The sequence below is a fragment of the Marmota marmota genome, unplaced genomic scaffold (assembly GCF_001458135.2).
Source record: "Marmota marmota marmota unplaced genomic scaffold, marMar, whole genome shotgun sequence".
Lineage (NCBI taxonomy): Eukaryota > Metazoa > Chordata > Mammalia > Rodentia > Sciuridae > Marmota > Marmota marmota.
In genome coordinates this window covers 5972615-5987466 of record NW_025999891.1, presented here as the reverse complement: position 1 = coordinate 5987466, position 14852 = coordinate 5972615, and the positions used below count along the sequence as shown (strand labels likewise).

The window sequence follows — 14852 nt, the reverse complement described above, 5'->3', positions numbered from 1 at the left end:
AGCAAAACTATGAAGGCAGGAAAAAGATCAGCAGTTGCCAGGAATTAAGGGAAGAATGAATAGGCTGAGCACAGAGGATTTTTAAGGTGGTGAAACTAGATTGTGTTCCTGCAGTGGAGGATACAAGTCCACTATAGAATGTATGTCACCAACGGTGAGCCCTAGGGATAAACTGTCACCAGCTGGCCGGGCTGGTGAGATGACCTGGGTTCAAAGGACCTGGCTGCATAATAAAACGGCGAAGAAACCACACAGCACACAAACATGAGATTCTAAGAATGAGGGCAGGATGGCTGTGACCCTAAGGGTCAGCTCCTGGCTGGGCAGCGCTGGAAAAAGCAAGAGAGCGAGCACACCCCAAACATCTCCCTCCTGCAATTTACTGGGGAGAAGACAATAGAATATTCCACCCAAATAAGGTAAGGAGCAGGATTTTGAAGGGTGGAGTCTTGCTTGGTGATGCCTTGTGATCAGCAGGTTGATTGACATCTTGGCAAATCACACCTGCCGCAGTCTGGCTGGGCACAATCAGGAGCCACTTGTCAAAAGAAACTAACTTTATTTTTAGAACCACACATGCCAAACAAAACAGCCTCTCAGGAAAAATCCTCAGAGCCTCAACTGCCACCACCGGCTTTCCACAAGCCTCTCTCCACCTCCCACAATCCTCCTGCTCTTGAGGCCGATTGGCTGGGTCACGTGGGCGGAGCCAAAAAAAGTCCCCCAATGAGCAGCTCCGTGGTCTGAAAGGGCAGGGAAACAGTCCAATGAGCATCACCGCAGAGGAGCCAATCAGCTAGATGTTGCTGGGGCCGAGGAGCCAATCAGCTAGATGTTGCTGGGGCCGCTGTGAGCCAATCATCAGCCGGCAGCTGGAAGTTTGCTGGGGCCCCTTTGGCTGTGGCTCTCAACACACACCCATCTCAAGTGCTGTGTGGGATCATGGGCAGAGTGAGAGGACACATTTGTGTCACGCAGCCCGATCGGTGCACAACGCCAGACCAGTCCCTTCACATGCTCAAATGCTCATAGCTCACACACAGAGCCCTGGGTGGCTCGCGACAATAAACTATGGACTTTAGGGGCTGGGTTGTGGCCCAGTGGGTGCTTTCCTAGCACATGTGAGGCACTGGGTTTGATCTCCAGCATCATATAAACTAAAAAAATATTTGAAAAAAGACCCAAACTATGGACTTTGGATAATGATGTAGGCTCGGCAGTTGTTACAACTGCACTATTCTGGTAGGGGAGGCTGGGAGGGATTCAGGGCACAAGGGTTATATGGAAATTCTCTGCTTTCTGCTGCATTTTGCTGTGAACCTAAAGCTTCCCTTAAATTTTTTTTTATTAAAAAAAAGCACTAAAAATAGTAATTCTGGAATCCCTTCCTCTGAGCCCCTGCTTTGAGTCACCATCAACCCTGCGCCACACTGTGGTTGCTCTTTGTGGAGTGACTTCCTAGCTGGGTAGGCCTAGGAGCCGGACTTTGTTTTTCTCCTAGGAGTAAGCAACCGTAAGTATGTGGTCTGACTTCTAAATTTATCTGTACCATTTTTTAATGTAGAACATCTGCACTGGCATAGATGTTCTGAACCAACCAAAGGGCAAGAGCTGGTTCTAGAAGCCAGAGCTCCTAGCAGGCAGGAGTCACACCATATTCACCTTTGTGCAGTGTGGTAGTAAAATCATCCAGTCATTCCTGCAGCAGATCCTCATTGAGCACCTACTATATGCCAGATGCTGTGCTTGGTGCGGGGGTTACAACAGTGAACTCACTAGATGGCACAGGTCCCTGCCCTCATGGAACTTCATTTTTTTTGTTTCACTTTTTTGCAGGAGGATCACAAGTTCAAGGCCAGCCCAGACAATATAGTGAGACCCTATCTCAAAAATAAAATGGAAAAGCTGGGGATGTAACTCAGGGGTAGAAAACCCTGGCCTAGCCTGCAGGAGCCCTGGATTCGATCCCTAGTCCCTCCCCCCAGAAGGAAACATTGTCCTGGGAATTCATGTAAGAAAGGCAGACAAAGGATGAGTGGCCACAAGGAGTCCTCCCAGCCAATAGCCAGCACCCCTTGCCAGAGAGCAGAGGCTTAGCAGGCGGCCATGCCAGTCCCTCAGCCCAACAGAGCTCAGCCGAATGCAGCAGAGGAGCCCAACACCAGTTCAGGAAAGTCATCCTTCCTGCTGGAAGCCACTCTCTGAGGGTGGTTTGTAACAGTAATAATTCATTGACACAGGGAGTCACAGAGGTCACATCTGTTTCCTCATCCACAAAGTGGGCGAGTTGGCCATTAGCCGGCATTCATTTTTTAAAAAAAGGAACAGGCTTCTTCGTTTTTCACTGTTAACGTGATGGGGAGGGAAATGCCAGCTTGACCGCTTTCCTTTGGTCCGTGGCAACCCGACACTCTACCCTCCCATCAAGTTTCAGAGCCCGCCCAGCAGCTCTAAATTAAGACTAATGGGGGAGGACGGATGCAACCTGAGACCTTTTGGAGAGTTAATGGCCACATTTTTAGACATTTAGGTTAGACTGCTTTTCGTGCTTAAGGTTAGCAGAGTTTATTTTTTCTCCCTTTCTCCGTATTTAATTCAGTTACCTTTTTCTGGATCTTTTACTTGTTGGAATTCACTCCTAACAGAATGCTCCAAAGGGCAGGTTCATCAGGAGATGAATTCAACCAGTTCTTGGAAGCCCCCAGAGAAGGTAGCATTCTCAGTGTCACCTAAAAGCAGTGAGAGCCTTTGAGGGTCTTTCTTTCCTTGAACGCATCCCCTGTTGTGGATGGTCAGGGTTTCTGTGAGGCTATCGATAGTAACGGGACCTTGGTCCCACTTGGGTGACATTTTTGATGGAAGGTTACTACAGTTTCCTCTCTATGTCAGGGATCTATTGATATTGATCAGACCAGTGACCCCAACACGTCTAGTAGAGAACTCATCATTTTTCCCGGGTGTGTGGGCTGACCAGCCAGCTTCGCATCTGATTGAGGGACCCTTGGAAGGTCCAAGGCCTGCCTCACTCACATGCCATCTCTGGCTGAGAGTTTAGTTAGGGCTGTTGGCTGGGGACACTTTCTTCCATGTGGTTTCTTGGGGTCCCTCACAGAATGGCAGTGGGGTCCTCCGAGAAGGTGCTTTTCAGGTGGAAGGAAGCAGAAACTGCTAATTCCTCTTCAGTCCCGCTTCTGCCATAAGCCATGTGTTTGTGCATCATTAAGACAGTTCTAGGCCAGCCCAGATTCAAGAGGAAAGGAAATCAACTTCTCTTGTTAAGGGGAGGACGGTACAGGACAGGCTACATGTGGAGAGAATAAATTCAGAGGGCTCTTTGGAGGCTGTCACTGCCACCAAGTACAGACACCAATTGGCTCAGCCCTGGAGCTGGGTCCTAGAGAGTGGAGGATATAAGACACATCTCCTTTATCCCTACCCCCACCTCAAAAAGCAGGCTCATGGAGGGTTCTGTGGTGGGATAGGTTGGACCCGAACTCCTTGCAGCCCAACAGCCCACATTCACAACACCTGTAACCAGGGCTTTTTTGAGGTCATCTTTTACCACCCCTTAATTTTGACTGAAAAGCCCCATCTGGATACAGAAAAGCTGTTAAGGCCTTCTATAGATTTGCAGAACCTGGATGGCCTTTCTCGTGTCATTCCTTAATAAACAACCACCTCAGGAGGTCGAGATCCATTAATCTCCTGGAGAGGACAGAGCCCTTGTTAATGGAGGTCAGGCCCAGCCTTCAGCTTCATGGTCCCCTCCCTTCCCCAAGCCTCATCCCCCAGTCAAAAGATAGACCCTTAGGAGCTAGCCCCACTGTGTCTTCTGCAGGGCTAAGAACGAATAAACTGGTCCCTTCCTACTGAGATAGGATATTGATGGGGGTGGGGTGGGGGAAAAAAAAAAAAAAAATCACTGGTGAAACTTGCCCTGTATGCTGCTCATTAGCGTACGAGTGCACACGTGTTTAGATCAAGCAAAGAGATCAAAACCCATACTAGAGGGCACGTTCCCACTGATCCCAATGTGATCAGATAATGGAGGTGTCAACCAGGGATCCCGAGAACCACCAGACCACCACCAACCCTCCTGGGATCACCAGATTGATGCCAGCTCCTCCCCAAGCTTCCTTCGAAAGAACCCGAATTCTCCCTGAAATGTGGGCTCCTTGCTCTTCTAAATAAATCTGTGCCTCAATATCTGACATGTGCTGAAGTTCTTTTCCATCATGTACAACAAGGACTCCATCATCCTGACAAGGGCCCCCTCCCTCTCTAGGACCTTGTCATACCCTCTCTGGTGACACTACCAATGCTCGCCTTTCTTGGTACTCAAGCGTTGGGCATCCTGGATGTTTGCTGTAATACTCCAACTGCAGGAAAAGGACTAAGTTTCTAGCCTGGGCTTTGCCAGAGACTTGCCAAGTCCAGCTTTTGGTCAGGAGTGATGTGAACCGGAGAAGCTGGGAAACCAACCCCCCAAATCATGGCCAAGTGGCAGCCGAGCTGAAGAAGTCATATCCCCCCAGAGGGGGCAGGTGGGCTAGAAGGCAGGGGAGGGGGTTCTCAGGTTCCCCCGGGCGCCTTCTAATGGGCCACATATGGTAAGCGGGCTCAGATCTTGGTACCTTTGCATGGCTGGGTACAGGCCTTTCAGAAACTCCAACCCTTTATTATTTTTTCCTAAGCCTAAGATCACGTTGATGTCTCAGAGTTCAAGTCAAAATCCAAGATAACCAATGTCAGAGCTTGAGGTCAGAGCCAGGGCCTGACAACAGGTGGCAGGAGAGTCAAAGAAGTCCCTGCAGCCCTAGTCGCAGGTCAATTCCAAGAAGGGTCGGCTAGATGCTGGGTCAGAATTCCTGGGTCCTGCTACCCACAGCCTTGCCCCAGTGAACTTTGAGCTACTGGCCCCTCAGCTCACCTTAAGGCCCGGCCCAGCCAGTCAGGCCTACCCACAGTGGAAGCAGCATCCTTTCTAGGCCTTTCTTCATACACACTCCACTTCCCTGCTCTTGCTCCTGCACTGCCCAGCCTAGTCCTCCCATGCCGTCTTTACAGTTCCTCTGCTTGTAGGGAGCTGAGCCAGCTCCAGGCTCAGCCTGTGTCCTACCTGAAGCCTTCCCAGCCGCAGCCACCCTCCCCTTCTGAGCAACCCGTACCATGGGCAATACAGTCCTGACGCACTCTGGGAGGACCCGTCTCCTCATCAGCTGGGCTCAAATCCTGGGCGACTTGAGGCTAGTGAGATCACCTGGGGAGGCTCATCTGTAATACCACCCACCTCATAAGGTTGAGCCAACATACACGCAGCACTTTAACACTGCCTGGCACAGTCAGCCCTAAGTGAATGTCAGCTATTATAACCAGCCTTCCATACCCATGGAGCCTACGCCTGCAAGTTCCATATTTATGGATTCAACAAATTATGGAACATACATATATGTATATATTTGGTGGGGGGGTACCAGGGATTGAACTCCAGGTCACTCAACCACTGAGCCGCATGCCCAGCCTTATTTTGTACTTTATTTAAAGACAGGGTCTCACTGAGTTGCTTAGTGCCTCGCCTTTGCTGAGGCTGGCTTTGAACTTGCCATCCTCTCGTCTCAGCCCCTGGAACCACCGAGATTACAGGCATGCACCACCGTGCCCAGGTGAAAATATTTAATTGCATGTGTACCTAACATTTTCCCCTTATACCCTAAATACAGCATAACAACCATTTACACAGCATTTATGTTGTACTAGGTATTATAAGTAATCTAGAGATGATTTAAAGTGTATGGGAAGGTTACATGGGTTACATGCTCATCCTATGTAAGGAATATTAGCATCCAAGGGTTTGGGTATGTGCTAGAACCCATCGCCTGTGGATATCAAGGGATACCGTTTTCTTTTTCTTACCTCAATTCGTCAAAAGGAAGAAAGAGGAGACTAATTTTAATCCGAAAGCCTTGTGCTGCAGTTCCTCATGCCTTTTCCAAGCCTGTCCCTCACAAACTCTTGCAAAATCTATACGTCTTAAAGTTACTATAAATTCACTCAATGAAAGTCACCCAGCGCCCTGTTAATTAGCCTATGCAATGTACTAGCATGTTTTTAGAATAAACAAAGGAAGAAATAATAGTTCAAGAATCCTGTGGTGTAGGGTACATTCCCAGCACTATCTACTGCTGGGAGACAGGAGGTAAGGTTGACCTAAATGTCCTCGGAGCAGACCCGAGACACCACCCCCACATACCTCCTACGCCCTCCTCCCCAAAGTTTCCTTTAAAAGAAGAGCCCGAGACCCCCCAAAGTGCCACTTTTCCTCCCTGAATTCTGCTCCGAGAATTCGTATCCTCACATTTCACTCTCTCCTCTCCTTGCCCATACCCCCACCAGTCTCCTTACCTGGCCATGTCTGCTGCCTCCGCCACGTCCTCCAGCTGAAGCTCCTTGACTACTCCTAGGAGGCCAGGCACACCTCCTCATATACCCGTTTCTTCCTCGGGCTACACAGTGGAGTCACCTGGTGAGCCTTAATAAGATCCCATTGCCCACCCGAAACCACAGCCAACCCAATCAGAATCACGGGGTGGGTGGTTTTAAAACTCCACCAGGTGATGCTAATATGCTGCCAGAGTTTAAGAACTTTACTTGCACATTCTGGAGGCTTCCTTCACCATAAGGATAGGGAGCAAATCTGTTTTGCTCACTATTGTGAGCTCAGCACCGACCACTCACCAGGCATCTGTTAGCACCAAGAAATGTTGGCTTAGCGGATGGAGAGGGACCCACTCTTGGCTCACCAGGCACTCCACTCCCTGGCCCAGCTGCAGCCTTCCCCCCACCCCCTCCACCCACCTTCCACCCACAGCATCCTGAAGGGCTCTGCTTTGTGTCCAGACACCGTTTTCTTACATTCTCCAGCTCCTCAGAGTTCTGTCAAAAGGCCCCCTGCCTCAGGGAATCGCCCCAATCCCCAACTGGGATACATCCCCTTCCTCCAGCTCCCAAAGCCCCCCAGACTTTCCCCTGGGTGCTGCACATCGTCCTGGAAATCAGTTGTCTCTCTCTCCTCCTGCAGGAGCCTGGGGACTCCCAGAGCACGAGGGCTTGCCTGCACCCAGCCCCAGTGCCTGCCACACACAGGATGCTCAGTCAATGATGGTTGGTTGAGTGATTTCTATTCTCAGATGTTTCCACCCATTCAGGGGACTTTGACCCAGGCCCAGCTGCTACCCTTAAAGGCTTTCTAATTCAGAGTTGATGGGACCTGACAGACTCTTTTGCAGAAACCTCCAGGCGGGCGCAAGAATGATGTCACTTATGAGGACTGTCAGACATTCTCTAAGGTGGGTGGGTGGGGAGTGCACCTGTGTGCGGATGCAGCCTGCACACAACATCACTTGGCCCCTTCTCTCTCCAGAATGGCAGAGGCAATCCCCCTGCCCCACCCTCCCTCACTGGGTGTTGCAGGTTGTGGCTCCCCTCCCCAGTATGTTGAAATCCTAAATCCTAGGACCTGGCCTCATTTGGAAATAGTCTGCAGATATAATTGAGGCTCACTGGATTATTCATTTGAAATTCAAATTTAAATTATTTCAAATTAATTTATTGGGTAATCCTGTATTTTTATTTGCCAAATCTGGAGACCCCAGTTGGGAAGAAAAAGAAAAGTGCTTTTGCAGGAAGGAGGGAATACAGGTCCAGGGGAACTCACAAGTCCTACTGTTGGGGGATGGCTACCTGTGGCCCAGGAAGCAGTGCTAACCCATAAGTGGGAACTGTCTGCCCCCCAGAAGGACCCATGGCATGAGCCTGCATTGGAGATGGAGGGCCCAAGCCAGCATAGTGGCCTTGGGGGAAACTGTGAAGTCCTTTTGGTACCTGGAATCCCATAATAATACAAGGAAGTGGGAAACAGGGAGAGGCAGAAATCTGGAGGTGTAGATGACCGAATCCAGGGCCACCTTGACACTCTAGGGCTTGTCAGAGCCCCATACTGGAAAGTCTGAAGCCAGGCTTGAGTAGGAGACTTGGGCCAATGGCCCTGGGGACCCCATAGACTCCTGGGAGGCCCTTGCTGGGAAAGAACATGGTTGTATTGAAGACAAAGTTTTTAAACATCACAGCTGGAATGGTGGTGTTGCAGGGGCTTCTGGGATCCACATCTGGGACAGCAGGCTAGAATGAGTGACTGGAGAGCCACGGGATAGCACCAGCCACCCCAAAAGTCCCACACCAGGTGGGTCCTGTTCTTCCTGAGGCCTTGGATCAGGAATGTTCCCCCAAAACGTGGGCCTCACTGGGAGAAGCAGGTACTGGAGGCATACCCCCGAAGGGTATATCTTGTCCCCCACCCCTCTCAACAGAGCCAAGTGACCATGGACTGAAACCTCTGAAACTGTGAGCCAAAATAAATCTTTCCTGCTCTAAGTTAATTTTCTCAGGTGTTTTGTCACAGTGGTGAAAACCTGAAACACCCTCCCCACCAACACCACAGAAACTCTCTCAAGTCAGGCAAGAAAAGCCACTGTTTATTTACACCTTGGTCTGTACATTACAGTTCCCTGGAAGGTGCCCGCCGCTGAGATAGAGAGCAGCAGGAGGCGAAGAGCTCAGGACCTGGGACCCAGCCTTGGGGCCTCGCCCCACACCTTCCCTCTCTGGGGCCTGAAAGCAGAAGTCCCATCCCAGTCCTAAAGCTAAGGCCGTTTCCAGACCTGGACTCCTGAGGCAAACACCCAAGTGGAATCCCACAGAGTCAGAAGCTGTGAACCAAGCCCTGGAGCGTGAGGTCACCATGCAGTCTACTCTACCTGGTCTGCAAGAGACCCAGCCCCAGACGGGAAAAAGCTGGGAGGAGGGAAGGTGACGACGGGCTGAGAGTCCTCAGTGATGCCCTGTCCCATCCGGGTCCTGACATCAGTCTGGTATTTAATGGCACTCTGGTCTGAGCACCTTCGGCAGACTAGGAAGGGCTGGGCAGGTGTTAATACACAGGCAGGGACAGTGGCAAGCCTCTTCCTCTCCCTTGGGTCTGCAGCTGTCCTACACATTAGACACCGTGGCCCTAAACCCAGGCCCACTGCTGGGTACAGGGAACCACACAGCCAGGGCTTCCTCCAGGAGCAGCAGGTATCTGCTGCAGACCTGCAAGACTCATGGCACCTCTGCTGGGGCCAGTGGCCCAGGTTCAAGTACCCGCATGCTCACAGCAAGAGGGTGCGCAGGAGTTTGAAGTCGCTTTACATGAAGTTGCCCTTACCTGGGATTCAGGTTTCTAACTAACCGCAGGCTGGGGGCGGGACTCAGTGCCGGGCCCCCAGTGCTTAAGACAATGACAAAATATTCTGTACAAAGTCACCGAGTCTACAAGGCAGGGTGAGGCCGGGGGAGCCGAGGGGAGGCGGGCCTGGTCTTGGTGGGTAGTCAAAGTGCCTGGAAGCTCGGCCGCCCAGGGAGGAGGCCCGAGGTTACAAAGTAGGATGCATATGTCCACGTTTACAGGGCTGGGAAGGCAGTGACCACGAGAGTGTGTAGAAAAGGGGGCAGTGGGGACACAGGGAGAATCCCGTATAGTGGTGACAGGGAAGAAAAGGCACGAGGACAAAGACCCCAAACCATGCAGACAAAAACAGCCCGGGCAGCACAGCAAAGCAGGCGGTCCCAGCAGGATGCAGGGTGGCCCTGGGCACAGCAGCACTTAGACTGGCAGCAGAGGTGGCCTGGGATACTCTCCCCAGCTGGTGTCTCTGGGGCAGACAGCCCTACACTACAGTCACAACGGAGAGAGGAGGAGCATGCGGAACCCAGTGAGAACAGTGGCCTTGCCCTTCACCAGGGTCTTACTCATAGACACAAACTCTTCTGGAAAGCTGGTAACCTCTCAGATGGGCAGCCAGAGGATGGCAGCGGGCCTTAGGACCGTCCCATCAGGCAGGTGGGGGGGGCCCGTGGGAGCCCTCCTCAGCTGCCCATCACAGGTACACGTGTCAGGACCTTGAGGTCCCTAAGATCAGAGCTCCAAGTCACCAGGGAAGGGTACGGCCCCTCTAACTTCAGACTCCTTATGGGGCGGGCCTCCGTCTTAACAGCCTGAAGCACCAACTTACAGAGGGGACCTTGGGTCCCAAAGGGAGGGACGGGGAGGAGAGACCATGGAGGATGCTAGCACTGAATCCCTAAATGGCCCCACTCCTCACTCAGCCCCCTACTGAGCCACCAGGGATCTACCAGGTGACCAAAGTCATTTCCTTGGCATGGTGACCACCCAATCCCATCTAGAGCCAGCTCTCACACATACCTGGAGCACACAGAGGGGACTAAATGCTCCCCACCTCACCAGGCCTTGCTGCAGGCTTTGGCAGGCTATGACGTCCCTCGCTGGGACAAAGGGCCCCCACCTGGGCCAGGAATCAGACTGGTCAGTGGACTAGCACCTGGAGCCTCCAAGGCCTGAGCCTGGGTCTGGTTTGGCTAACAATGGGAAGAGCCAGGCCTTCCCTCATCTGCCTGGTCAGAGCACAGGCAAAGCCCACGAAGCCAGGGTCCCTCCAGCTCAGCTGTGCAAGCCGGTGGCTCTCAGCCGACTCTGTTCTGCCTCCACTTAGTAAAGGGCCTGTGGTCAATACATCTCAACACGTGTCATCTCTGACTCAGGGGCAGAGACTCTGCTGCCCACCTAAGTCTGCTAATCTCCAAGCTGCTGGATCTACTGGTCCCGAGGCCATCTGGACTCCCATCCTGGGGCAAGGGCCACTTGATATCACCACAGGTAAAGCCACCATCCACCACCTCAGCAGAGGCCCCGGACCTGTCCTGGCTCAACAAGCCCAGAGGCCACTGCTACCGGTTTTCTCGACCTCTGGCCAACAAGCTTCTAGGACAAGGGGTCTCAGCCCTGAGCTACACACTGACATCACCTGAGGTCTTCAAACACGTAGGTACCACAATTCACAATAGCCAAACTATGGAACCAGCCTAGGCGTCCACTAACAGATGAACAGATACATAAAATGGGGTCTATATACACAATGGTGTTTTACTCAGCCATAAATAAAAATAAAATCGTGTCATTTGCAGGAAAATGGATGGAACTAGAGACCATTATGTTAAACGAAATAAGCCAAACTCAGGTCAAGGGTCATATGTTTTCTTCATATGTGGAAGCTAGAGAGGAAAAAGGAAAAGAAAGGTGTGGGGGAGGGGATCTCATGAAAAACCAAATGGAGATCAGTAGGTGAAAGGGACCAGGGGGTGGGCGGGATATTGGCCAAATCAAATTGTTATATGGTGTGCATGATGAATATGTAACAAGTTCTTTTAAAATCTAGATGCCGGGGCCCCAGCAATTCAGTCTGGACCTCTGGGGAGTCAGCCCGGTCATCAGAGTTTCCTAATCTCTCCAGGTGACTGCAGTGCCTACTGCTAGAAGCCTCCAGAGGTCTGGAAGTTTCTGGAGCTTTGTGGTTTTTATAGATCAGAAATAAAGTCAAGAAAAAGGAATTCCCCTCTGATGATTCTCAAATAGATCTACCAGTTTAAAATAAAATAATCCAGGTCTAACTCCAGCTACTTGAAAGTTAAAATTTAAAAAAGGAAAACATTAGCTAATTTTGTTTGGCTTCCAATTGATGGCAAAGACAGCTCAATGTTACATAAAATGTGAATCTTCTCCAGAATGCCCCCGCCGCCCCCAAACAAAACCCTCTAAACTTTAGATAGATTACTATTGATCTGTCCTATTGGTAGGCAGAAAAACAACCCTCACCCCAAACTCCCATAAAACACCCAGTTAAATTAGATGCACCTGGGTACTCCCAAATTCAGAGGCTTGGGTTAGGGGTCAGGACCAATTAAACCAGAATGTCCAGAGATCGGTTTTGGGTTTGTTTGGTTTTGGGTACTGGGGATTGAACCCAGGGCATTGCATGTGCTAGGCAAATGTTCTACCACTGTGCTATACCCCAGCCCTTTTGGGGATCAAAAAATTTTAAAGCTCATTTAAAATATGTCTTAAGTATTAACTGGAACATATATATTCTAAAAGTGAAAAATTATTTGGGTGTATCTGAAATTCACATTTCTTTTTGGTATCAGGGATTGAACCCAGGGGCACTCCACCACAGAGCCACATCCCCAGCCCTTTTTAGAGACAGGGTCTTGCTGAGTTGCTGAGGCTGGCTTTGAACTTATGATCCTCCTGCCTCAGCCTCCCAAACCTCTGGGATTACAGGTGTGACCACTGTGCCTAGCCTGAAGTTCAAATCTAACTGGGCACATGTTTACCACCTAGCAATACAACAAGGGACAGCTGGGGTAGAACTCCCAGCTGGAAAATGAGCGAGGGAGGCAGAAAACACAGCAAGAGCAGGGCTGTGGAGCTGGGGTGTCGGCTCCCATCAGGCTAGCCTTCAGGATCAGAAGAGCATTTTAAAGACATACATGATTTTGGGGGTGGGGTGTGGGGGGCGGCAGTAGGGATTGAATCCAGGCCCTTGCACAAGCCCTCTACCACTGAACTACATCTCCAGCCCCCAAACATACCTGATCTTAAAAAGCAGAGCTGACAGACAAGAAATGCATCCTGGCTGAAGAAAGTAAGGAGGTTGGATTTAATGGAAGGAGTGTGTTACAGGGAATTCATTTCCTCATTTAAAAGTCCCTCTTTAAGAGGCCTCTCTGACACTGGCCCAGATCCAAAGGGTCTTTTAGACCTGGCTCTTTTTTTTTTTTTTGGCCTCTCAGGAAACCCATGCCAATGGTGCCCCCTACAAGGAGAGGCGAGGAGAATGGAGCAGGCTGTCTTTTCCCACCCCCTCTTCCCCTGGCAGAAATTCCTTCATAGCGGCTCTAACTCTGGCTTCTGTGGCCTTCTCTGGAATCTGCACTAATGCAGCTAAAGAACATATGCAATTTTACTTATTAAATACTCACCCCCATGGACCAGGGCCCTGACTTGGCCAGCCTCAGTGGCACTTCTTGCAATAGAAAATCCAGGCCAATGCCATGTCGCAACTTGTCATTTGCCTCTGGTTGTGGCCATTCCTTGCTACTGGCAAATTCTCAAGAGACCCACTCCTCAGGCCGCCTTTCTCTGCCTGTGGGTTCTCAGACCCTTGGGAGAGCCCAGTGTCCTGAGAACAGGGCCTTCTAGAGAAAATGCCTCAGCCAGTCTTCCCTGCATGGGTAATTCCAGAGTCCTGGGCAGAACCAGTGCAACCCCGTTATTTGCAGCACGAGACCAAACTGCACGTATTAAAAAGAAATCACAAAATCCAACAGAAGCAAAGTTGATTGGAATGGAATGAAGATCAGTCTTGGCTACAGCCCTGCCTCCAAACCTGGGGACACACCCAAGTCCCCCAGGTCCCCTCTTCATCCTCCGCTGCCCGCCTTCTCTGCATACACCCCTCTCTACCCTCCCCAACATGCCCGAACCTTCCTTTTCTCGCTAGATGTGCTGAAGAAAACAAGAAACTGCAGGGGAAGAAATAAGACCATCCGTGTTTATATAGATTTGGGTAAAGGAAACGAATCACAAGCTATAGAAAATTCAGATAGACTGGAAAACTCGAAGGAAAGGATCACATCTACTCCCTGCTGCCTAGAACAAGAGATCACATTAAAAATCCATGGTGGAAATTCCCACCATGTGTCCAAAGCACGGAAGACAAAGGTTTCCCTGCAACTTTCCCACCTGCATGTCCCACCAGCGCAGTGTCTGTTCCCCTGGATGAAGACCAAAGAAGGAGGCCGCTCTAGCTCCCCAGGGGAGCCCAAGCTCGGATTCTGGAATCTATCCCGAGGCCTGCCCTCACCAGGCCGCGAGGAGCCCACCAGTGACAAGCGACAGTCCGTCTGCGCGGCTGCGGGCAGCCCTGTTCCTCTGGGAATCCTTTCTTTGGTTGCCCAACCTGTTTTGACACCCCCACCTCCTAAGCTGCTGCTTTCCTTTTGATTTCTTCATGTTATACCCAAGTGAATAGTGCTTCTATTTCATTGTCTTAAAAACAAAACCAAACCATAAAGGGGAGGTAGGTGAGCAGGCGGGGAGGGCAGGGAGAAGCCAAGATGCCAAGAACCCCACCAATGAGGACGGCCTGTCCACAGCTCTGCGAACCCGAGTCCTCTGGACACGGTACACTGCCCCACAGAGGGCTGCCCGAGGGCTCCTCCACTGGGTCCCCCCCAGATGCCCCTTCCTTCTCTTTAGGAAGCTCAAATACCTGGGCTTGAAAGATGGCCAAAGAGGCTGGAAAGAGCAACCAAACTCCTGGAAAAGATCAGATTTTGCTCCTCGTCCCGGGAGGTGGGGCAGGGAGAGAAGAGCCTGTCTCCCTAGAGTATTTCTAATCCTTATCCCAGAGGTAGAATCATTTTATCCAGTAAGTAACACAAGTGTCCAGTTCTCGTTATCGCAGGAACTCCCATGGCAGACCTTGTTCTCTCCGCTGCCAGTACCCTCCGCCCCTTGCAAAGGGACCACAAAGTGCACACACAGCTCACTGTGCAGGTGTCACCAGCCACGATCCCACGCTCAGCCCACATATACACCAGTACACGGTACGCATGGTGGCCAGAGGTACATTTACAGTGAGTGTGGGCCCAGGCCCAGGCCCACATCCTGGGGCAGGGCCTGCCCCTTGGTCCCCAGGTCCTAAGGCCGCTCTGCAGCCAGCCCCCTCCTCAGTGCTTGATCTCCAGGATGGAGGGGTTGTGGTCCAGGATGGCCAGGATAATCTTGTCCATGTACTGCCTCAGCCGGAAGTTGATCTCCTCCTGTTCTTTTAGAGCTTCCATTAGCTGAAGGGAGTGGGAAAGACAGGTCAGAGGCTAGGCCTAGATGGGGGTAT

The 14852-nt window shown here is 51.1% G+C and overlaps 1 protein-coding gene across 4 annotated transcripts in view; it reads right to left on the bottom strand.

The window, feature by feature from the left end:
- Positions 1-8510: 8510 nt before the first annotated feature.
- The window catches only part of Rab11fip4 (RAB11 family interacting protein 4), an 81624-nt gene continuing 75282 nt past the window's right edge, over positions 8511-14852 (bottom strand). For all 4 annotated transcript variants that reach the window (XM_048794549.1, XM_048794560.1, XM_015501159.2 and 1 more), the window contains one exon: positions 8511-14802. In XM_048794549.1, the coding sequence (XP_048650506.1) occupies positions 14686-14802 (117 nt within the window). In that variant the 3' untranslated portion in view covers positions 8511-14685. The remainder of the gene's footprint in view (positions 14803-14852) is intronic.